The sequence below is a fragment of the Oncorhynchus kisutch genome, linkage group LG13, assembly GCF_002021735.2.
Source record: "Oncorhynchus kisutch isolate 150728-3 linkage group LG13, Okis_V2, whole genome shotgun sequence".
NCBI classification, from domain to species: domain Eukaryota; kingdom Metazoa; phylum Chordata; class Actinopteri; order Salmoniformes; family Salmonidae; genus Oncorhynchus; species Oncorhynchus kisutch.
In genome coordinates, this window is record NC_034186.2 from 21,845,612 (window position 1) to 21,868,176 (window position 22,565).

General features: G+C 45.8%; 2 protein-coding genes and 1 long non-coding RNA gene across 4 annotated transcripts in view; 1 reads left to right on the forward strand and 2 right to left on the reverse strand.

The window, feature by feature from the left end:
• Nucleotides 1-22,565, reverse strand: part of gng12b (guanine nucleotide binding protein (G protein), gamma 12b) — a 69,646-nt gene continuing 47,081 nt past the window's right edge. For both annotated transcript variants that reach the window (XM_020499393.2, XM_031785761.1), the window contains exons 2-4: nucleotides 9,569-9,612; nucleotides 9,362-9,468; nucleotides 1-3,061 (exon numbers count right to left, since the gene is read on the reverse strand). In XM_020499393.2, coding sequence (XP_020354982.1) covers nucleotides 2,936-3,061; nucleotides 9,362-9,454 — 219 coding nt within the window. In that variant the 5' untranslated portion in view covers nucleotides 9,455-9,468; nucleotides 9,569-9,612 and the 3' untranslated portion in view covers nucleotides 1-2,935. The remainder of the gene's footprint in view (nucleotides 3,062-9,361; nucleotides 9,469-9,568; nucleotides 9,613-22,565) is intronic.
• LOC116353054 (uncharacterized) lies at nucleotides 6,480-9,582 on the forward strand. Its single transcript, XR_004202350.1, has 3 exons — nucleotides 6,480-6,697; nucleotides 8,354-8,517; nucleotides 9,395-9,582. It is a non-coding gene; the product is annotated as an uncharacterized LOC116353054 (long non-coding RNA).
• Nucleotides 18,384-22,046, reverse strand: LOC109903017 (proline-rich extensin-like protein EPR1). The gene is made up of 5 exons (XM_031838048.1): nucleotides 21,968-22,046; nucleotides 20,666-20,908; nucleotides 20,237-20,373; nucleotides 19,066-20,194; nucleotides 18,384-18,940 (listed from the first exon to the last, which is right to left on the reverse strand). Exons 1-5 carry the CDS (start codon nucleotides 22,044-22,046, stop codon nucleotides 18,384-18,386), a joined length of 2,145 nt encoding a protein of 714 aa, XP_031693908.1.

The following is a 22,565-nucleotide window of genomic DNA, read 5'->3' on the forward strand; positions in this document are numbered from 1 at the left end:
GAATGTTTACAGCCAGGTGACTCACTGACGTGGCACTAGCTAGTTTATTAGTGGTTGTGACAATTCAACAATCTATCCTCTCCACTTGTTCAAATGTATCTGATAATCATTGAAAAACAAGTATTATTTTCTACACACTTTTTATTGTGCCAGATGCATTTACAAATCACTACTAAATCATTAAAATTGTGTATTTATATAAATTCATTAAGATCTACTAAATTTAAGAAGGCAAAAGTGGGAATAAAATTGTAATCACTTGAAATAGGAAATATATACACATAGTACTAGAGACCAAAGTAGCATCCAGTATGTGTTACAGAGAAAAATGAACACGTTTTTCTTTAAAACTGTAAAATCCATTTGCAACATGAATTATTAAATTGGCAAAAATCAATGCAATACATGCATCAAAATAGCATTGGCTTTTTATTGTAAATGTATATGCAGTGACATAACAGCGAGAAGAAGCAAGTGCAGAAACACATCATACAGGAACACACAACTTTAAGCGAGCTTTCAAAGCCACACCGAATATAATCTCTTGTGGACAGACTACTTAATGTAAATAGTATTTGACATGAGATTTTCGATTGTAGGTTGCCAAGATTACACAGAATATGGAGGCAAATAGCCTACTATGAGGGGACGTTTCAGTTGTTGCTGCCATCTGTCTCTATATATAGCAGTCTATAGTAATTATAGGCTTTAACCCACTGGTATAAGAGCAATTTATTGTATTGCCAATAATGATACTGAGAGATGAATAGCGTCAAGCACTTCAAAGATGTGCTCCCTGCATCCACTGGGGATGTATTGATTAATTTGTTCACAGTATTAGTATAGTGTTGTTTGAAGAGTGTGGCTAAAAAGTAGTGGTGAAATGTCGAAACGAGACTACTTTAATACTAAGGCCCTGGTGGTTAAGCTGGGTCATGTTCATTTGGTAGAAAACGAAGCGAACCAGGTATGTACTACCTGAACTTGCCTAATTGTTTTAGTTTTCGGTTTTGCTATTGTCCGCCCGAATGAACACGACCATGGTCTCCGAGTTGCCTTTGAAAGTCACGTGCACAGACAAAAAAAATACATTCTCCCAAACACACAATAACAATTATTATTCAACGCATGACCATTCAGAGAGTTGAAAAGAAGACAATGGAGCAGCTATTGTAAACATGGAATGTTCACACTCAAGAAGAGATCATAATAACAGTTGTCACAAATTTCACGATGGATCACAGAATCCCTGTCAGAATAGAAGTCGTACATCTATCAATAAAAAGTTATTACAGTGAATCACTTTAAAAGCACTGGCAATAAAATACAAATCAGAAAACCTTTACATTTCTAGCTTGGTTCCAGATCTGTCTGTGCTCTTGCTTACTCCATTGATGTCCTTGTCAAGACAGTTTTTATCTTTGTTTGCCACTACAATGTGTTAAGGAGTTGGCACGATAGCACAAACAGATTAGCACCCAGTTTCCTCTGGTGCTGGTACAGATGTAGCGTCTTAATAACAGTTTTTCACAGCAGGAAAATAATCCTGCAGCAACAGGAAATGTTAATCATTATGTGGATTATAGTTAATGGACATTTTTGATACATTTTTAGTTAGGGCATATCCAATCTGACATTTTAAAGTGGAAATTACAAACTTTAGAACCCTTTTTAAAACCTCAAATACACTGCAAGTTTGCTGTGCAGGAAATGTCCTGCAACAACAGGGTGATCCTACATCTGTACATTGGATAGACGTGATTGTGATCTTAACTTCTTCTCCTTCAGCCAAATAGAGACATCATTATGGAACAACAACGTTTACATCAATGTAAGGCATAGTAAAATCATTTAAAGGGTTCAATGGTATCTGCAACACTTCATATTGCAGCTACATTACCTATCTACTGTACCACATACAAGTAAGACAACTATGCAAAGTCACAAAGTTTGGTTCCTAAGGCAAAGGCATGGCAAATTCACAAGAGATAAAAATGTGTCTTTAAAGTTTAAAGAGCCATTCTTTCATCACAAAAGACATAGAAGTGGGATAGTTCGAATCTACCCCCACCTGAAAATGAAACGATTTCTGACATCTTTGCAGAAACAAAACAATGCTGGTTAAACCTGCCAGTTCATGAGGCTATTGCTGCAAGCCATACGCTTTCCCTTACAAAACGACAGGCACCCTCTCCTGTTGTGACGGGCCCATCAGCACTGGTTTTAGAGTCCTCCTGTGTCATGGGACTGGGTGATTTACATAATGGGGTTATTACAGGCTTATCAGTAATATACAAACTAGACTGAATGTTACTCAAAGAAGCTACTGTGTGGGGACTGATGACGCAATCAGGAGCTGAAAGGTTTAACTAGAGTGTGGTGCAAGTGCAATGCTTTATACTTCAGGCCATTGGCATTATTTATGCTCTGGCTGATGTGAAAATTACAGAGTTGGGAACCCCTAGTTCAAACCAAGTATTTAGTCTGCATAACATGAGATAACAATCTGAAAGAACACCAGTCTCTGTTGAGAGGAGCCTCAGAATGAGCTTTCATTCATTCATGACTGATTGAACTAAACTAAAACATTGTTTCTGGGTCACCAATGACCTGTTACATTTTGTCTCATGGTGCTATTTGGTCTTAGTTGTATCTGATAAAGAGAGAGCACACCAATGATTCTGATCCTACCAAAATGGCACTTGTTTATAAGAGTCCAAAAACGACACCCTATGCCCTATATAGTGCACAATTGTTTTACCAGAGCCCTATGGGCCCTAGGATAACATTTGGGAATCAACCGAAAGCACAAGGAAATAGGGGGAGTGGGGCTGGGCTGGCCTTAAGGCAAATAGTGTACCGGTATTAATGTCATATTTCTCTCTATAAAATAATATACAAATAAAAAAGCAAAGAGACTTCAGCTGTCCCGCTACTATAATATAGTGCACGGCTTCTTGTCTTTGAAGGGGTTTTCAGAGGCTGGGATGCCCATGAGTAGAGGGTCGTATTTAGCATGTTCTCCACAATAGTGCATCAGGTCTGCTGAGGCCTTGGACACCTACGGGAGAGAATCATACAGCAGGTTACTATGATGAACACAAAGAAACAGTGAGGTGGCTCACCAAGGAATGTAGTTGTTGTGTAGTTGTGTCCCTGAGAGATGCACATCCTTGGTAAAGACTGACTACCCTAAATCGATCCTCAACACATTATGTAGTGGAAATATACACTTGCTTACTACTTATTATGAAGCAATCTAAATCTGAACTCCATTTTGCTCAATCCCTTCCTATAGGCTGAAAATCAAACAGGAAGTACCTGTGCTAAGGACTATTCAAAGCTGGTCTGACCAATCAGAATCCATGCTTCAAGATTGTTTTGATCACACGGACTGGGATATGTTCCGGGTAGCCTCAGAGAATAATATAGATGTATACGCTCATTCGGTGAGTGAGTTTATAAGGAAGTGTATAGAAGACATTGTACCTACTGTGACTATTAAAACCTACCCTAACCAGAAAATGTGCATAGAGGGCAGGATTCGCACAAAACTGAAAGTGCGTACCACCGCATTTAACCATTGCAAGGTGACTGGGAATATGGCAGAATACAGAGTACCGTAATTTCTGGACTATAAACCGCAACTTTATTCCCAAGCTGTGAACCTCGCGGCTAATTTATGGATTTTTCCCGCTTTCAAAAAAAATGAGCACCGTCAAATAATGTGACGTAAATCGAGCGCGCTCAAACTTCCCATCATTCTGATTACGGTAGTAATTTGTCACCCTCATCATGGCAAAGACACGGAGAAATGCATATGATGCAGCTTTCAAGTTGAATGCGATCGATCTGGCTGTTGGAAAAGGAAATAGAGCTGCTGCACGGGAGCTTGGCCTTAATGAGTCGATGATAAGACGTTGGAAACAGCAACATGAGGAACTGACTCAGTGCAAAAAGACAACAAAAGCTTTCAGAGGGAAGGAAAGCAGATGGCCCAAAGTATTTGCAGCCACTCGACATCAGTGTAAATCGTGCATTTAAGGTGGCGCTCCGTGTTTAGTGGGAGGCTTGGATGACAAGTGGGGAGAAATCTTTCACTAAAATGGGCCGCATGCGAAGAGCAACTTATGGTCAAGTCTGCCAGTGGGTCCTGACAGCGTGGAGCATTGTCAAAAAACCCACTATCATCAACGGGTTTCGAAAGGCTGGACTGCTGCGTGTTGAAGGGGCAGCATGAGCTCAGCGGGGAATTTGCCTCCGGATGAAAGTGACGAGAGCGACAATGAAAACGATCCAACATCGGATGAAGCAATTCTGAGGCTATTCAACTCCGACACCGAAGGAAGATAGTGACCAATGACTTTCTTGGTAGGCTACTGTTTAATTTTGGTTACAAGCCGTGTTTCGTTAAAGCCTATTTATTTTTATTACAAGCCGTGTTTCGTTAAAGCCTATTTATTTTTGTTACAAGCCGTGTTTCGTTAAAGCCTATTTATTTTTGTTACAAGCCGTGTTTCGTTAAAGCCTATTTATTTTTGTTACAAGCCGTGTTTCGTTTAAAGGCTGTGTAAAGTTCATTTGTTTCAATGTACCGGTAGGCACCTGCGGCTTATAGACATGTGCGGCTTATTTATGTACAAAATACATATTTTTTAATAATTCAGTGGGTGCGGTTTATATTCACTTAATAGTCCAGAAATTACGGTAGTCATTCCCTCCGCAAAGCAATCCAACAAGCAAAATGTCAGCATAGAGACGAAGTGGAGTTGCAATTCAATGGCTCAGACACGAGACGTATGTGGCAGAGTCTACAGACAATCACGGACTACAAAAGGAAAACCAGCTACATCACCTAAACTAAACACTTTCTTTGCCCACTTTGAGGAAAATACAGTGCCACCAACGCGGCCCGCTACCAAGGACTGTGGGCTCACCTTCTCCGTGGCCGACGGGAGTAAGACATTTAGATGTGTTAACCCTCGCAAGGCTGCCGGCCCAGATGACATCTCTAGCCGCGTCCTCAGAGCATGTGCAGACCAGCTGGCTGGTGTGTTTACAGACATATTCAATCTCTCCCTATCCCAGTCTGCTGTCCCCACATGCTTCAAGATGGCAACCATTGTTCCTGTACCCAAGAATGCAAAGATAACTGAACTAATTTACTATCGCCCCGTAGCACTCACTTCTGTCATCATGAAGTGCTTTGAGAGACTAGTCAAGGATCATATTACCTCCACCTTACCTATCACCTTACACCCACTTCAATTGTCCACAGACAATGCAATCGTCATCCCACTGCACATTTCCCTATCCCACCTGGACAAGAAGAATTCCTATGTAAGAATGCTGCTCATTGACTATAGCTCAGCATTCAACGCCATAGTACCCTCCAAGCTCATCATTAAGCTTGAGGCCCTGGGTCTCAACCCCACCCTGTGTAATTGGGTTCTGGACTGCCTGACGGGCCACCCCCAGGTGGTGAAGGTAGGAAACAACATCTCCACTTCGCTGATCCTCAACACTGGGGCCCCACAAGGGTGCGTGCTCAGCCCTGTACTCCCTGTTCACCCATGAATACGTGGCCATGCACGCCTCCAACTCAATCATCAAGTTTGCAGACGACACAACAGTAGTAGGCTTGATTACCAACAACTACGAGACAGCCTACAGGGAGGAGGTCAGGGCTCTCGGAGTGTGTCAAGAAAATAACCTCTCACTCAACGTCAACAAAACAAAGGAGATGATCGTGGACTCCAGGAAACAGCAGAGGGAGCACCCCCCTATCCACATCGACAGGACAGCAGTGGAGGACGTGGAAAGTTTTACGTTCCTCTGCGTACATATCACTGACAAACTGAAATGGTCCACCCACATAGACAGTGAGGTGAAGAAGGCACAACAGTGCCTCTTCAACCCCAGGAGGCTGAAGAAATTTGGCTTGTCACCTAAAACTAGAGGTCGACCGATTAATCGGAATGGCTGATTAATTATGGCCGATTTCAAGTTTTCATAACAATCGGAAATCTGTATTTTTGGACACCATTTTTTTTTACACCTTTATTTATCTAGGCAAGTCAGTTAAGAACACATTCTTATTTTCAATGACGGCCTAGGAACGATGGGTTAACTGCCTTGTTCAGGGGCAGAACGACAGATGTTTACCTTGTTAGCTCGGGGATTCAATCTTGCAACCTTACGGTTAACTAGTCCAACGCACTAACCACATGCCTTACATTGCTGTCACGCCCTGACCTTAGTATTCTTTGTTTTCTTTATTGTTTTGGTTAGGTCAGGGTGTGACATGGGTGATGCATGTTTTTTCTTACTGTCTAGTGGTTTTGTAGGTTTGAGGTTGTTTACCATCTAGGTGTTTATATGTCTATGGTTGCCTAGATTGGTTCTCAATCAGAGGCAGGTGTTCATCGTTGTCTCTGATTGGGAACCATATTTAGGCAGCCATCTTCTTTGGGTATTTCGTGGGTTATTGTCTATGTTATGTTGCTTGTTAGCACCGTGTTTCTTTGGCAGTCACGTTTGTCTTGTTTGTTTTAGTGTACTTCGTGTTTTTTCCCCCCGTCTTTCATTAAATCATGTGTTAACACCACGCTGCGCTTTGGTCTACTCAATACGACGATCGTGACAATTGCACTCCACGAGGAGCCTGCCTGTTATGCGAATGCAGTAAGAAGCCAAGGTAAGTTGCTAGCTAGCATTAAATTATCTTAAAAAACAATCAATCATAATCATGGTTGATACTACTAGTTTATATAGCGTGTCCTGCGTTGCATTTAATCAATGCGGTGCGTATTCGCGAAAAAGGACTGTCGTGTCTCCAACGTGTACCTTACCATAAACATCAATGCCTTTCTTAAAATCAATACACAAGTATATATTTTTTTACCTGCATATTTAGTTAATATTGCCTGCTTACATGAATTTCTTTCAACTAGGGAAATTGTCACTTCTCTTGCAACAGAGTCAGGGTATATGCAGCAGTTTGGGCTGGCTGGCTCGTTGCAAACTGTGTGAAGACTATTTATTCCTAACATAGACAGCCAACTTTGCCAAACGGGGGATGATTGAACAAAAGCGCATTTGCGAAAAAAGCACAATCGTTGCACAACTGTACCTAACCACAAACATCAATGCCTTTCTTTAAAATCAATACACAGAAGTATATATTTTTAAACTTGCATATTTAGCTAAAAGAAATCCAGGTTAGCAGGCAATATTAACCAGGTGAAATTGTGTCACTTCTCTTGCGTTCATTGCACGCAGTCAGGGTATACGCAACAGTTTGGGCCGCCTGGCCCGTTGCAAACTAATTTGCCAGAATTATACGTAATTATGACATAACATTGAAGGTTGTGCAATGTAACAGGAATATTTAGACTTATGGATGCCACCCGTTAGATAAAATACGGAACGGTTCCGTATTTCACTGAAAGAATAAATCTTGTTTTCGAGAGTTTCCGGATTCGACCATATTAATGACCTAAGGCTCGTATTTCTGTGTGTTATTATGTTATAATTAAGTCTATGATTTGATTGAGCAGTCTGACTGAGCGATGGTAGGCACCAGCAGGCTCGTAAGTATTCATTCAAACAGCACTTTCATGCGTTTTGCCAGCAGCTCTTCGTTGTGCGTCAAGCATTGCGCTGTTTGACTTCAAGCCTATCAACTCCCGAGATTAGGCTGGTGTAACCAATGTGAAATGGCTAGCTAGTTAGCGGGGTGCACGCTAATAGCGTTTCAAACGTCACTCGCTCTGAGACTTGGAGTAGTTGTTCCCCTTGCTCTGCATGGGTAACAATGCTTTGAGGGTGGCTGTTGTCGTTGTGTTCCTGGTTCGAGCCCAGGTAGGAGCAAGGAGAGGGGCAGAAGCTATACTATTACACTGGCAATACTAAAGTGCTTATAAGAACATCCAATAGTCAACGGTATATGAAATACAAATCGTATAGAGAAATAGTTCCTATAATGACTACAACCTAAAACTTCTTACCTGGGAATATTGAAGACTCATGGAACCACCAGCTTTCATATGTTCTCATGTTCTGAGCAAGGAACTTAAACGTTAGCTTTCTTACATGGCACATATTGCACTTTTACTTTCTTCTCCAACACTGTTTTTGCATTATTTAAACCAAATTGAACATGTTTATTTATTTGAGGCTAAATTGATTTTATTGTATTATATTAAGTTAAAATAAGTGTTCATTCAGTATTGTTGTAATTGTCATTATTACAAATACATTTTTTTAAATCAGCCGATTAATTGGTATCAGCTTTTTTTGGTCCTCCAATAATCGGTCGACCTCTACCTAAAACGCTTAACTTTTACCGCAGGGCTCTCGAGAGGGTGGTGGGGTCTGCAAAATGCATTACCAGGGGCAAAGTACCTGACCTCCAGGACACCTACAGCACCTGATGTCACAGGAAGGCCAAAAAGATCAAGGACAACAACCACCCGAGCCCCTGCCTGTTCACCCCGGTACCATCCAGAAGGCGAGGTCAGTACAGAGACTGAAAACAGCTTCTATCTCAAGGCCATCAGACTGTTAAACAGCCATCACTAGCACAGAGGCTGCTGCCTACATACAGAATTAAAATCAATGGCCACTTTAATAAACAGAACACTAGTCACTTTAATAATGCCACTTTTTAATAATGTTTACATCTCACATTACTCATCTCGTATGTATACTACTGTTCAAAAGTTTGGGGTCACTTATGTCCTTGTTTTTGAAAGCAAAGCACACATTTAATGGACAAAATAAGGCCAGCATCCCAGAGTCGCCTCTTCACTGTTGGTGTTGAGACTGGTGTTTTGCAGGTAGTTTTTAATGAAGCTGCCAGTTGAGGACTTGTCTGTAGCCTTTTTAAAATGTATAAACTTGGATTAGCTAACACAACGTGCCGTTGGAACACAGGAGTGATGGTTGCTGATAATGGGCATTTGTACGCCTAAGTAGATATTCCATCAAATCTTCCGTTTCCAGCTACAATAGTAATTTACAACATTAACAATGTCTACACTGTATTTCTGAAATGTTCTGTTATTTTAATGTACTTTTCTTTTTCAAAAACAAGGAACTTTCTAAGTGACCCCAAACTTTTGAACGGTAGAGTATATACTGTATTCTATCTATTGCATCTTAGCCTATGCCGCTCTGACATTGTTCATCCATATATTTACATATTCTTATTCCATTCCTTTATTTAGATTTGTATGTATTAGGTATTCGTTGTGGAATTGTTAAAGAAGGTCCGCGAAGGCAGTTCTTGCAGGATGAAAAATGTCATATTTACGTACAGTCTATTTAGGTCATTATGGGTTATGTTTGAGAAGCGTACCTTAATCCTCTCAATGCTGGCCTCTATTCTCAGCTGCTGGACTGTCCTCCTGGCATGGGCTGTGTTATTGGAACTCTGCATCTTTGACGACATGATGGTCTCTACACCTGTGTTGAAACACACATACTGGACTCAGTACTGTATAACACTATGGAAAAGAATGACTGACAATAAATTAATGAATTAATAAATGAATATTGGATATACCTTCCACAATTCTGGAGTAGTGGCAATTTTTCTGTGTGGCTTATCTGGAAAAAACGAAAGAAAAGCACAAACCATCATTAAATCATCATTTCAACATCCCTATAGGGCAGCAGAATAGACAGTCCCTGGATAACAGTCTCATAAAAAGGTATCCCAGCTTCATCAGCAGGCACGTCTTACGTCTTTGTACAGCAGATGGTGTGTTGGAGAATAACCCAAGATGGTTAAGTGCCAGGAACAGAACTTTGACAAGCTGCCGAACAGAACATACAAACACGCCGTGGCTAGACGCAGCTGTTACTCTTACTGTCCTTCCACTCCAGAGTAAATTTCCAAAAGTGAAAGTCAGAGGTTAATCTGCAATTTACTACTCAACCAACAACCTACGAACAAGCTAACGCACAATCACTGGCATAGACGAAAGTGGTTGCACAACCCACACACAACATGGGAAGTCTGCATTGGTCTTAGCGTTGCACAGGTATACCAAAACTTTGAATTTCAATACAAAAAAATTACATTCGATACTTGTGTCAAATGTGTTTCACATGATTGAGAGGATCAAGTCTGTGTATAAATGCAGCCCCTTAGAGTGAAGAGCAAAGTGCCTGCTCCACTCCATTCATTGCTAGAGCTATCTGGGCTGCATTGTTAGCTCCCTACTCATGCTGCACAGAAATGAACACACTTGAATAATGCAACACGGCATGTAGAAGTGTTGAAACTGTTTCCAGTAGAATCCAATAGTGTGTGATTGCGGGCTGCAATTCGGGGCGTTCCTGTATGTGGGCATACAGGAACACCATTGAGCATCCCATTGGTTCCTTCATAAACATCCCCCCTCAAGCATCCCATTGGTTCCTGCATAAATGCCCCCCCTCGATCATGACATCTTCATGCTTGTGTGACACTTTTGAATGTGGGTCAAAAGGAAAATACAAGCATTATCGCCCCCGCCTCCTATGTACCGGAGTCCTCCTTGCTAGCTAGCATGTCTGCTGTGTACTGGCATCCTCCTTACTAGCTAGCGGGAGGCAGGGGTGCTAGCGGGAGGCAGGTGCAACACCGGTAGACAGTGTCCTTCGCTCTCGCCTGCCGAACACCTGCACTCACATTCGTTAAGAGAACTGCGGAAAAACAGTGCCCGACATGCAAGGGCAAAGGATACTGTCTACCGGTCTCCCCGCCTCCCGCTAGCTACTCAGGTATGTGGGAGGCAGGGGCGACACCCTGTGTTAGATAACTAGCTAGCTTATTAGTTAGCGACACCGTGTAATAGCTTGCTAGCTAGCACACGGTGATCAATGTTGTTGATCAGTACAATCAAATATGTTCTAGCAGTTGCCATTGAAATAAGTCCTAAATGGAAGGGATTGTTTCATCTGTAGCTCCATGAAATCAGCTTAAACAAGCTCAATAACTCAATGCATGCACACACTCTTATTGAATAATATGCATTCACTTGTATTGTGAAAAGACCTATGCTACATCTTGATTTATTCAGTTTATCAATATATTTACCTATTAAATAAATGAATACCATGTTTTGCTGTTAGATTGGTAAAAACAAATTGATTGTATGATTGTATAATTGATTCATTAATGCATCCATGGTTGTCTCAAAAAAAACATACAAATGTTCAAATGTAATAATATTGAACTCAAGATGCCCAACGATTGAACAGTCCAAAAGCTGAGTTTCTGTCTGGATCAAGTGCCATTCGGTGACTTTGGCTAATATGCCTTCTTTTTTTGTTGTATCGTTTTGGAATCGAGTATCGTGACGGTATCGAGTATTATGATACTAAACCTGGTATCGGTATCAAAGTAAAAATTCTGGTATCATGACAACACTAATTGGTCCATAGCAATAAAGAAATTGCCTGAGAGGACAGGGCTGTAGTGGGTCTGTACAGTATGTAGTAAGAAAGAGACTGCCCGGGTGCTGGAACTGTTTAAAGAAGAGCGACCAGTCTGCCAGGTTTCACTCTCACCTTGGAACCTATGGATCCAGACTGACTGCGTCCACGCACACACACATTCTGGCACGCCACGCGCACACACCATGCAGGTCATTTGAGAAGCATCGACAATAACCTTTGTATTGAGGTCATCAATATGTGATCACACTTCTATTACAATGGCTGAGAGGTTTATGGAGGAGGAGGATGCATGGAAGGAAGCTGAAATGGAATAAAGTCATCTGCAGCCAGCCACAGTTCAGCTGAGTACAAACTGGATGGAGAGACCTCCATCGGAAACATCTCTCTAATCACCCTACCAACCCACTCCTTTCCTCTCCTCCTTCCCTTCCTTTCCCTTCCTCCCTCCTCCATTCACAGGAAGATGTATCCCCAGCCAGACAGCCAGTTCAATTCCCCTCGGAAGTATAAATTATTAAATATGTTCCGGTTTTAAAAATAGAGGCGGGCGGAAGAGGAGAGAGCTGCAGAGGTGGTTAGTCACCCAAACAGACAGGAACATAAAGATTTAGTACTACAAGGAGTAAGTATAGGAATAGAAACAAAGTATCCTGACAAATAAACACTTCTCAACCACAGTCTCAACACTCTTTCCTTCACGTGAGGATCTTGAAATAATCAAAGACACTTCATCCTCTTCCACACCACAGCTTTCCTTGAATTAATACATCTTTCAATGCTCTGAGACACTTCATCCTCTTCCACACCACAGCTTTCCTTGAATGAATACATCTTTCAATGCTCTGAGACACTTCATCCTCAACCACACCACAGCTTTCCTTGAATGAATACATCTTTCAATGCTCTGAGACACTTCAAGAGCCCTTCAACCTCATGTCTGCCTCAGTGCCTTTTTTGTGCTTGGCTTGGCTAGACACAGGAGTGGTTTAATGTGCATATCTCTGTTATTTGCGCAACAGTGGGTTTTAAAACACAGCCAGACCACGACACTGACCAGACGATGATAGAGTGAACACAGGAAGAAGGCCATAATCGGAGGGCTGGATCAGACAAGGGCTACTAACCCAGTGTCTAACTAACGTCTGTACCAGACTGAACGTGAGGCTAGCAGCTAGGGCTTGGACCATAAAGAGGAGGTGCTTGAGGGTCAATGGGCTGAGTGCCACTGTGTGCAACACTAACAACTAGCTTTTGTCTAGTCAACTCAAATGAAGTGTGTTCAGTTGGTGCTACTTTGTCTTGACCTTTGTTTTGTCTGACCTCTCAGTGATGTCATAGTAAAGGAGGCTAGATGTATGGATCAGGTTAATGCTGTAGGCAATAAGAAAGTCAGACTAAAAGGAACTGTAGAGGCTTCAAATCTAATCATATCTTATATCTACTTAAACAAAGTACATAAGAGTATTAGTATGTGCAGTATTAGTGAGTGCCTAAAATGGTGCACTACTTTTAACCAGAACCCTATAGCCCTTGGTCAACCGTAGTGCACTAAATAGGGACTAGGGTGCCATTTGGAATGCAGTTTAGAGTCATTCTGTGACGCAGCTGGGTTTCATTGTGCATCTGTTTTTAGGTGGCCACGACCAGGGGTTCATAGGATTTATACCGGATAGTCCCTCCACACCTGGTCAGACCACCTAAGGACATGATCCACAAGGATACTGTAAGAGGCCCACTTGGCATGGCAAAGCTGGCAGCAGAGGTGCCCACCACCAACAGACCACACATACACGTCTGGGCTGGCAGTGGCATTTCCCTGTGGCTTTGACACAAGCTGAAAGCTGTTGTCCATGGTCTTGCTAATGCTTCAGTAGTAAAAAGTAAAAGTAAGTTTGACACCAGCCGTGCTGATTGGCTTTCCTCTAGGAACAGCCTGGTTGTTTCCCAAACGGCACCCTATATTCCCTATATAGTAAACTGCTTTTGACCAGGGCCCTATTCCATATTGACTAGAGCCCTATGGGGCTTGGTCAAAAGAGGTGCACCGTATATAGGAAATAGGGTTTCATTTGGGACATAAGTCCTGATTCACTGAGGTTCTTCCCAGGCCTCTGATGTACCCTGAAATAAATCTCTGTTCCTGGGCAGGAAAAAGCCACAGTTGGGCGACCCCTGTCGGATGCGCTGGAGGGACTAAGTCTAGGGATTCACAGATTCTCACTTTACAAATATTAGCCAGCCAATAGGACCACCTCCCTGCTTTGCTCTCTCGTCCAGGAAAGGCAGCCAAGGGTCAGGGATTGTCTGTAGGAATGCCATTGCTAGCATCCCATCCTGCTACCCAGCCACCTCTCTGGACCACAAGATTGGAGTCTTTAGTAATGCCATCTACTACAGCACACTGCATCATTGATACTATTCATATACTGCTCTGAGACCACTGAGGCACTGCTTTCATGTGGCTGTAATGTGGCTGCTGTAGTGTGGCTCTGGTGTGTACACAAGTGGGTTGTCACTACACCAGAAGAAGCAGGTTTCTGAGAGGTCAAACTAACGACGAGCTCTGACCTGTGGTGTGTAACTATAATTATGACACTACCTGCTTCTCTTTAGACATTACTACACAGATAAACCACATCAACGGTTGAGATACCTAAGACCTACTTTGGTGAAACTATGGTCTTTACTATGGTTACTTATTATAGATATTATCAATGACTGTATTGCTAATACACTGTGTGAAATAGACACTCGCTATATTCAGAGATTGAGGGATAATTGTAAGAAGAGAGACTGGGCTGAGCTGTGAGAACAAATCTCATATGATCTATTATCAGCCTATCGATCCTCTGCACTACTACTGAATCAGAAGCTAATCCTGCCACCGTTACACAGTCCCTAACCGCCAGTCCCTAACTGGTAGGCCAATGGGAAAATCAGTCTCTAACTGGTAGGCCAATGGGAAAATCAGTCTCTAACTGGTAGGCCAATGGGAAAATCAGTCTCTAACTGGTAGGCCAATGGGAAAATCAGTCACTAACTGGTAGGCTAATGGCCATGAGAGAATAAGCAGGTCCTTTATCTATCCTCCGCACTACTAAACTGCCTAGCAACAAGATGGCTTGGCCTTACGCCTGGGCCTAAAAATGTGTCTGAAACCTGATACTACAATGATAGTACAATGAGCTCTCAAGGCTCAGGAACAATACAGACGTGTTATCAGTGCGACTAGATGCTTGACGCTGCCGGACTGACAGTGGGTGATGTGCAAAATGGAGGGACCAAAAATAGGGTCCGGGAGTAAAAAAAGAAAAAAAGAAAGTTGAACTGCACCCTCATGGGTACTAATCTCAGACAGCCTGATGCTATCTGGGACTGGGAGACAGAGCAGGCAGCTAGTCAGCCATGCAGGGAAAAGACACAGGCTCTCTGATCTAGTGTAAAAGCTCCACCCATAGAAAAACAAACATAGTACACTCAGAAGAACCTTAAATGGGATGGTTCTTCGAAGAACCACACACACTCAACACCTTATTTTATGCAAATAAAGTATTGTTCCTTATTTGCATATTTCCCAGGGTACCATTCGAGTGAATATTTTAGTTACCAGTACCACCTAAGACTGTGTTTGCTACTGACAGACATGGTGGTTGCATTCATTCATGTTCAGTCCTGTGGCCTTTGCGAAGTGAGATCCTAAGTGAATATATTATCATTAATAATTCAAGTTCAATTCTTTAAGACAATACAATGCATATTACAATCAATATAGGTCTTATTTTGATGGCCTAGTTTTAGCCTAATACAGTGGCCTGAAACGCATGGTTTACAGGCCACATCATGCCTTGCAAGTCACAGTATGCTGGCTTTCAAAGTGATGTGTAACTCATATTGGAATCTAGCCAGAGAGGGGATATCCAACATTTTGAGAGAAAAAAATCACCAGCAACCTGGATTCATAATGACTGCCAGGGTTGGGAAGACTAAGATGATACTACATCTAAACTGAAGTATTTAAACTGGAATAACCATTTCAGTAACGGATGCAAGTCCAACTACTAACAGATTGGATTAGTTTCGAAAAATGTATGTTTATATAGGAGTAACATAAGATTAATAAAAACATAGATATTGAAACAAATAATTCTAATAATCAACCTGCAATGGAGCATGCTGGGAAATATAATAAAGATGGGTGTGGTTTTGTTTCAACTCTGGTTATCAACACCAACAGTGGGGTTATTTCATGCCACTGAATGTTAATTGAACTCTTTAGTGTTCATTTAACTATTGAATCAACACTAGAAAGTGAAAGATCTACACTAGTTAACACTGGCCAATTTGCTGTGTGCTATGAAAGGAACACATCCGCAGACATTTCAAGAACATTTCAGAATTCTGAGGAACTGTAGATGCAACGCAACAGGAATGACAGTCAAGCAGGTTTGAGTATTGACCGTAAGAGGAGCCATATCGATTCTATGTGATTCTAATGATGATGACAGATTTACTCTGCAGTTATTTGTTGTTCAGACAGAATAATGGGGACTAGTGGGGTGCCATTAGGGAGACAACAAGGTGTTTTATTTACAATCTACTCAACCGGATAGAAGGGTTCTTAGCCACTGAGTCACCAACAATGCAGTTTTACGAAAAATAAGTGTTAAGAAAGTATTTACTAAAAAGTAAATACAAAATAATTAAAGAGCAACAATAAAATAACAGTAGCGAGGCTATATACAGGGGATATATGTTCTTCCACAGAGCTCTGTGAAGGGAAGTAGCGAATTAGGTGGTCGGCTGAGGTTAAACCCAGAACAATAATGTCACACAGACTCTTTTCTCACCCTTTCCTCCATCTCTTCCTTCCCACCTGGGCTTTGATGTGAAGGCAATCAGGTTATCTTGTCTTTCAGTTTCTGTAGTGTATCTCACCAAGAGTCACACTTTCAGAGTCGTGCTGTGTGTGGCCTGTCCCGCACAACACAACAGACAGATTCCCAATCAGTCAGAAAGTGACCAAAGCTTTGTGAGTAAGATGTCTTTGATGTAAGATTTCCTAAGACACAGCGGCAGTCCATCTATGGCTTCCAGCACATGTACACCCTGCAGTGAGAGGAAGGTGAACAACATCCATGGATTAAGTCTTGCTTTGAAGTGTATTTATTCTTCATATAATACCGCCGTAAGCCAGTCAATAGATGGATGACAAGCAAAAGAGCAAAAGTCAAGATCCCAGGTGTGTTTACACATTGACATTGACGTGCATCATTTCCTTTCAGGAAGCATACTGTATATTTTATCTTAATTCAACATATTTGTTTTTCATTCGATCATTATCAGTGTCTTCACAAAACTGGGGTCATTTGTAGCCCAGCAGTAAATATGAGATCATCTATGCACACTATTCTTTCAGCAGGCAACAGGTTGACATGTGAGAGAGAGGAGAGAGTGTCTGTCTGGAGAGTAGTCAAAGGGAGAATCTGTCTGGCACAGTGTGTATGACCAGATGCCACATCAATGAAACGCTCCACCATCTGGTTCTATTAATACACAGTGTACAAGCACACAGACACACAGACACACAGACACACAGACACACACACACACACACACACACAGAGGAGGAGGAACGGGGAGGAGGGGTGTCATGCAAACTAAATCTGTTGCATGCAGTCCATTTACCTTGAAGCAGCGTAATGAAAAGGGCCTCGCACGCAACACTCTCCCAGGTCCATTAGAGGCTTTTTATCTTACTTTAGAACAATCAGGACAGCTAAGCAAATTAAACAGGTTCTCTCTCTCTTTGCTACCCAGCAATGGAAAAGCTCACAAGCTGGTAAGGGTGGTGGTGAGGGACATTCATTTTCATGTGTCCCACTATGTTGCTAACTTGCTTAAACGTAATTCGACATACTTTCCGAACAGCTACAATTCATAAACACCTGTAAACATTCTAGCTGTCATCATGCAGAATGACCTGAAAACAAAGACTCAGCTCAGAGAGGTTGACTGCTGCTTGGCTTGCAGAGCGAGTGATACCCTCTTGGCATAGTTGAGCATTACAGATCAGATCATTAACTTTTAGTCAACCCTGTCTGCTCTGGCACATCTCAACACTAAGTCTCAGTGCTATGCCTTATCTATTGTATCCATCACAGCCAAATGACACCACTTGCATGGAAGCATTTGACTGTCTCTCATCCTTTTGTTAACCTGCCCCTATCGTGTTCTGGCGTCAGCTTTAGAGAGATAAAAGTGTGAGGGTTGAGCCAGTGTTGAGGAGGGCTGAGGAGGGGAGGGCTGAGGTGGGGAGGGCTGAGGAGGGGGGGAGTGACGAGGGGAGGGCTGAGGAGCGCTGAGGATGGAAGAGCTGAGGTGGGGAGGGCTGAGGAGGGGAGGGTTGAGAAGGGCTGAGGAGGGGGGGGGGGCTGAGGAGGGGAGGGCTGAGGAAGGGATGAGATCTCATCTTTGTGTGTGGCAGGCTCTAGGAAGGGGCTGAAGAGGGGGGGGGGCTGAGGAGTGCTGAGGTGGGGAAGAACTGAGGTGGGGAGGGCTGAGGAGGGCTGAGGAGGGGAGGGGAGGGCAGATGACGGGAGGGCTGACAGGGGAGGGGGGGCTGAGGAGCGCTGAGGAGGGAAGGACTGAGGTGGGGAGGGCTGAGGAGCGCTGAGGTGGGGAGGGCTGAGGAGCGCTGAGGAGGGGGGGGCTGAGGAGCACTGAGGAGGGTAGGGCTGAGGTGGGGAGGGCTGAGGAGCGCTGAGTAGGGGAGGGCTGAGGAGGGGCTGAGTATGGGGGCTGAGGGGGGGGTGACGAGGGGAGGGTTGAGAAGGGCTGAGGAGGGGAGAGCTGGGGGGGGCTGAGGAGGCGTGGGGGCTGAGGAGGGGAGGGCTGCGGAAGGGATGAGCGCTCATCTTTGTGTGTGGCAGGTTCTAGGAAGGGGCTGAAGAGGGGGGGGCTGAGGAGTGCTGAGGAGGGGAAGGCTGAGGAGGGGGGCTGACGAGGGGCGGGCAGAGGAGGGGATGAGGAGCGCTGAGGAGGGGAGGGCTGATGAGAGGAGGGCTGACAAGGGGAGGGCTGAGGAGGGGTGGAGGGCTGAGGAGGGAGGGCTGTGCAGGGGAGGAGTGAGGATCACTGAAGAGGGGAGGGCTGAGGAGGAGGGGCTGAGGAGGGGAGCTGAGAAGGGGAGGGCTGAGGAGGGGGGGCTGAGGAGCGCTGAGGTGGGGAGGGCTGAGGAGGGGAGGGCTGAGGAGAGCTGAAGAGAGGAGGGCTGAGGAGTGCTGAAGAGGGGAGGGCTGAGGTGGGGAGGGCTGAGGAGGGGAGGGCTGACGGGTGGGGGCTGAGGAGAAGAGGGCTGAGGTGCGCTGAAGAGGGGAAGGCTGAGGAGCACTGAGGAGGGAAGAGCTGAGGTGGGGAGGGCTGAGTTGGGGAGGGCTGACGAGGGGAGGGCTGAGGAGGGGAGGGCTGAGGAGGGGAGAGCTGGGCTTGGCTGAGGGGGGAGGGCTGAGGAAGGGATGAGAGCTCATCTTTGTGTGTGGCAGGTTCTAGGTAGGGGCTGAAGAGGGGGGGGCTGAGGAGTGCTGAGGAGGGGAAGGCTGAGGAGGGGGGGCTGACGAGGGGAGGGCTGATGAGAGGAGGACTGAGGAGCGCTGAGGAGGGGCGGGCTGAGGAGGGGAGGGCTGAGGAGCGCTGAGGAGGGGAGGGCTGAGGAGGGGAGGGCTGACGAGAGGAGGGCTGAGGAGCGCTGAGGAGGGGAGGGCTGAGGAGGGGAGGGCTGAGGAGCGCTGAGGAGGCGAGGGCTGAGGAGGGGAGAGCTGGGGGGGGGGGGGCTGAGGAGGCGTGGGGGCTGAGGAGGGGAGGGCTGCGGAAGGGATGAGCGCTCATCTTTGTGTGTGGCAGGTTCTAGGAAGGGGCTGAAGAGGGGGGGGCTAAGGAGTGCTGAAGATAGGAAGGCTGAGGAGGGGGGCTGACGAGGGGCAGGCAGAGGAGGAGGGGATGAGGAGCGCTGAAGAGGGGAGGGCTGATGAGAGGAGGGCTGACAAGGGGAGGGCTGAGGAGGGGTGGAGGGCTGAGGTGGGGAGGGCTGACGAGGGGAGGGCTGAGGAGGGGAGGGCTGAGGAGGGGCTGAGGGGGAGGGCTGAGGAAGGGATGAGAGCTCATCTTTGTGTGTGGCAGGTTCTAGGTAGGGGCTGAAGAGGGGGGGGCTGAGGAGTGCTGAGGAGGGGAAGGCTGAGGAGGGGGGGCTGACGAGAGGAGGGCTGAGGAGCGCTGAGGAGGGGCGGGCTGAGGAGGGGAGGGCTGAGGAGGGGAGGGCTGACGAGAGGAGGGCTGAGGAGCGCTGAGGAGGGGAGGGCTGAGGAGGGGAGGGCTGAGGAGCGCTAAGGAGGGGAGGGCTGAGGAGGGGAGGGCTGACGAGAGGAGGGCTGAGGAGCGCTGAGGATGGGAAGGCTGAGGAGGGGAGGGCTGACAAGAGGAGGGCTGACAAGGGGAGGGCTGTGGAGCGGAGGATCGCTGAAAAGGGGAGGGGCTGAGGAGGGGAGCTGACGAGAGGAGGGCTGAGGAGGGGAGGGCTGAGGCGAGGGGGCTGACGAGGGGAGGGCTGACGAGAGGAGGGCTGAGGAAGGAATGAGAGCTCATCTTTGTGTGTGGCAGGTTCTAGGTAGGGGCTGAAGAAGGGGGGGGCTGAGGAGTGCTGAGGAGGGGAAGGCTGAGGTGGGGAGGGCTGACGAGGGGGGGGGGGGGGCTGAGGAGGGGAGGAGGGGAGGAGGGGAGGGCTGAGGAGCACTGAAGAGGGGTTGGCTGAGAAGGGGAGGGCTGAGGGGTGGGGGCTGAGGAGAGGAGGGCTGAGTAAGGGGGGCTGAGCAGCGCTGAGGAAGGGGTACTGAGGAAGGGAGGGCTTTGGAAGGGGGGGGGGGCTGAGGGCTGAAGAGGGAAGCGTGAGAAGGGGAGGGCTGACGGGTGGGGCTGAGGAGAGGAGGGCTGAGTAGGGGGGGCTGAGCAGCGACTGAGGAGGGGAGGGCTAAGCAGCGCTGAGGAGGGGAGGCTGAGGAAGGGAGGGCAGAGGCAAGGGGGCTGAGGAGGCGAAGGCTGAGGAAGGGATGAGAGTTCATCTTTGTGTGTGGCAGGTTCTAGGAAGGGGCTGAGGAGGGGAAGGCTGAAGAGGGTAGGAAGGCTGAAGGCTGAAGAGGGTAGGGCTGAGGAGGGGAGGGCTGACAAGGGGGGGGCTGAGGAGGGCTAATGAGGGGAGGGCATGAGGAGCGCTGAGGTGAGGAGGGCTGAGGTGGGGAGGGCTGAGGAGCGCTGAGGAGGGAAGAGCTGGAGGGGGCTGAGGAGGGGGGGCTGAGGCGGGGAGGGCTGAGGAGGGGAGAGCTGGGTGGCTGAGGAGCGCTGAGGATGGGAGGGCTGAGGAGTGCTGAGGAGGGGAGGGCTGACGAGGGTAGGGCTGACAAGAGGAGGGCTGACGAGGGGAGGGATGAGGAAGGGATGAGAGCTCATCTTTGTGTGTGGCAGCGTCTAGGAACTCAGGTGGTTAATAACAAAAGGAAACGTTGTGTTTGTTCTTGTTCAGGTAGTTATTGCAAATAATGACATACTAACTGCCACCAAACCCGGTGCAGCTCTCATCGTCTTCCAACTCCTCTTAAGCTCTCAAAGCCAGGGTAATACTAGTATCCTGTTTCTCAAGTCATGTAACTTTGCGAAATGTCTATAAGCACTCAGACAGCTTACTATTTACAAAACCTGTAACTCAGTAACATCTCTATTATGAAGTAGGTGTGAGGAGATGTTATCACCTCTTCCAACTTGATAAGTGAGTATCTCAATCAGAAAGACAGCTGGGTTCCTCCAGCCCTTCCTGAAACAGTGAGGTGATGCTAGCCTGGTTCCAGAGCTGTTGGTGCTGTCATACAACGACCATAGGAGTTGGCTATAAAGCACAAACAGATATGGGACCAGGCTAATATTCTGCTGCTTCTGGGTGGTGGTGTTTCATTCCTTTCCCTACAGTGATATAACTAATGTGGGTCATTAAGTGGAAAGCAGGAAATCCATGCTAAGCAGGGCAGTCAGTGACTGTAACTACTTACTGTGTGCTACACTGCCAGACCAGACTAGGCGGAGGCCACTGTTTCCTGTTGAGTAAGAGGTTTGAAAGGACTGAGGCCTCTAGTCTACTACTGGTCTGATACCGGTGTCTGTAAAACCCACCTGGGTTGAGAAAAACTCCTGTGACTACACGGCACACAGAGCTGGCTTGAAGTTACAGCAGTTTGACCGCATAGGCTTAAATCCCCCAGAGGATTGAGAAATGAGCTGAGGAACCCCCTCCACACACACACAAAGGTGTGCACGCACACACACACGCATGCACGCACACACACGCACACACACACGCACACATGCACACACACATACACACACACACAAAAGCAACTTCCTGTTGCCTGGAGCAGTTCTGTATTTCAGAGCAGAATTAGAGTAGTTGGATCTCAACGACCAACAGCCAATGACTCGCCTGTGTCTAGACAGATCAGAGGCCCCGACTGCAGTAGTAGCTCACTGGATAGGAATCCAGCTGGCCCACAACCCCTCATTGTTATAGGACTACCTTGTGCTGCTTCTCTCACGTTGGCTGCACCAGAGAGTTACTTCATTCACAGTCCTAAATGCTATAATGGTGAACATACCCTACTACATGTAAATGCAACCCCCCAGCTGTGCAGTACAGCTGGCAATATATATGACCTATTTCTTAATAGCTTGATTGGACTATTTTGCTGAACTACACAATTCTGTCAGCATTATGACAAAAATATACCTTTCAGTTCTTGTGTAATAGGAAGTACTGTTGAGTTCCTATCTAAAGCAGAGCAGACAGGACATTCTCACCAGTTTGAATGCTAACTGAGACAAGACCACCATGCACATACGGTGCATTCAGAAAGTCTCCAGACCCTTTGACTGTTTCCACATTTGGTTACTTTACAGCCGTATTCTAAAATGGATGTCTCCATTTATCATCCTTGACATGTTTCTACAACTTTGAGTCCACCTGTGGTAAATTCAATAGATTGGACATGATTTGGAAAGGCACACACCTGTCTATATAAAGT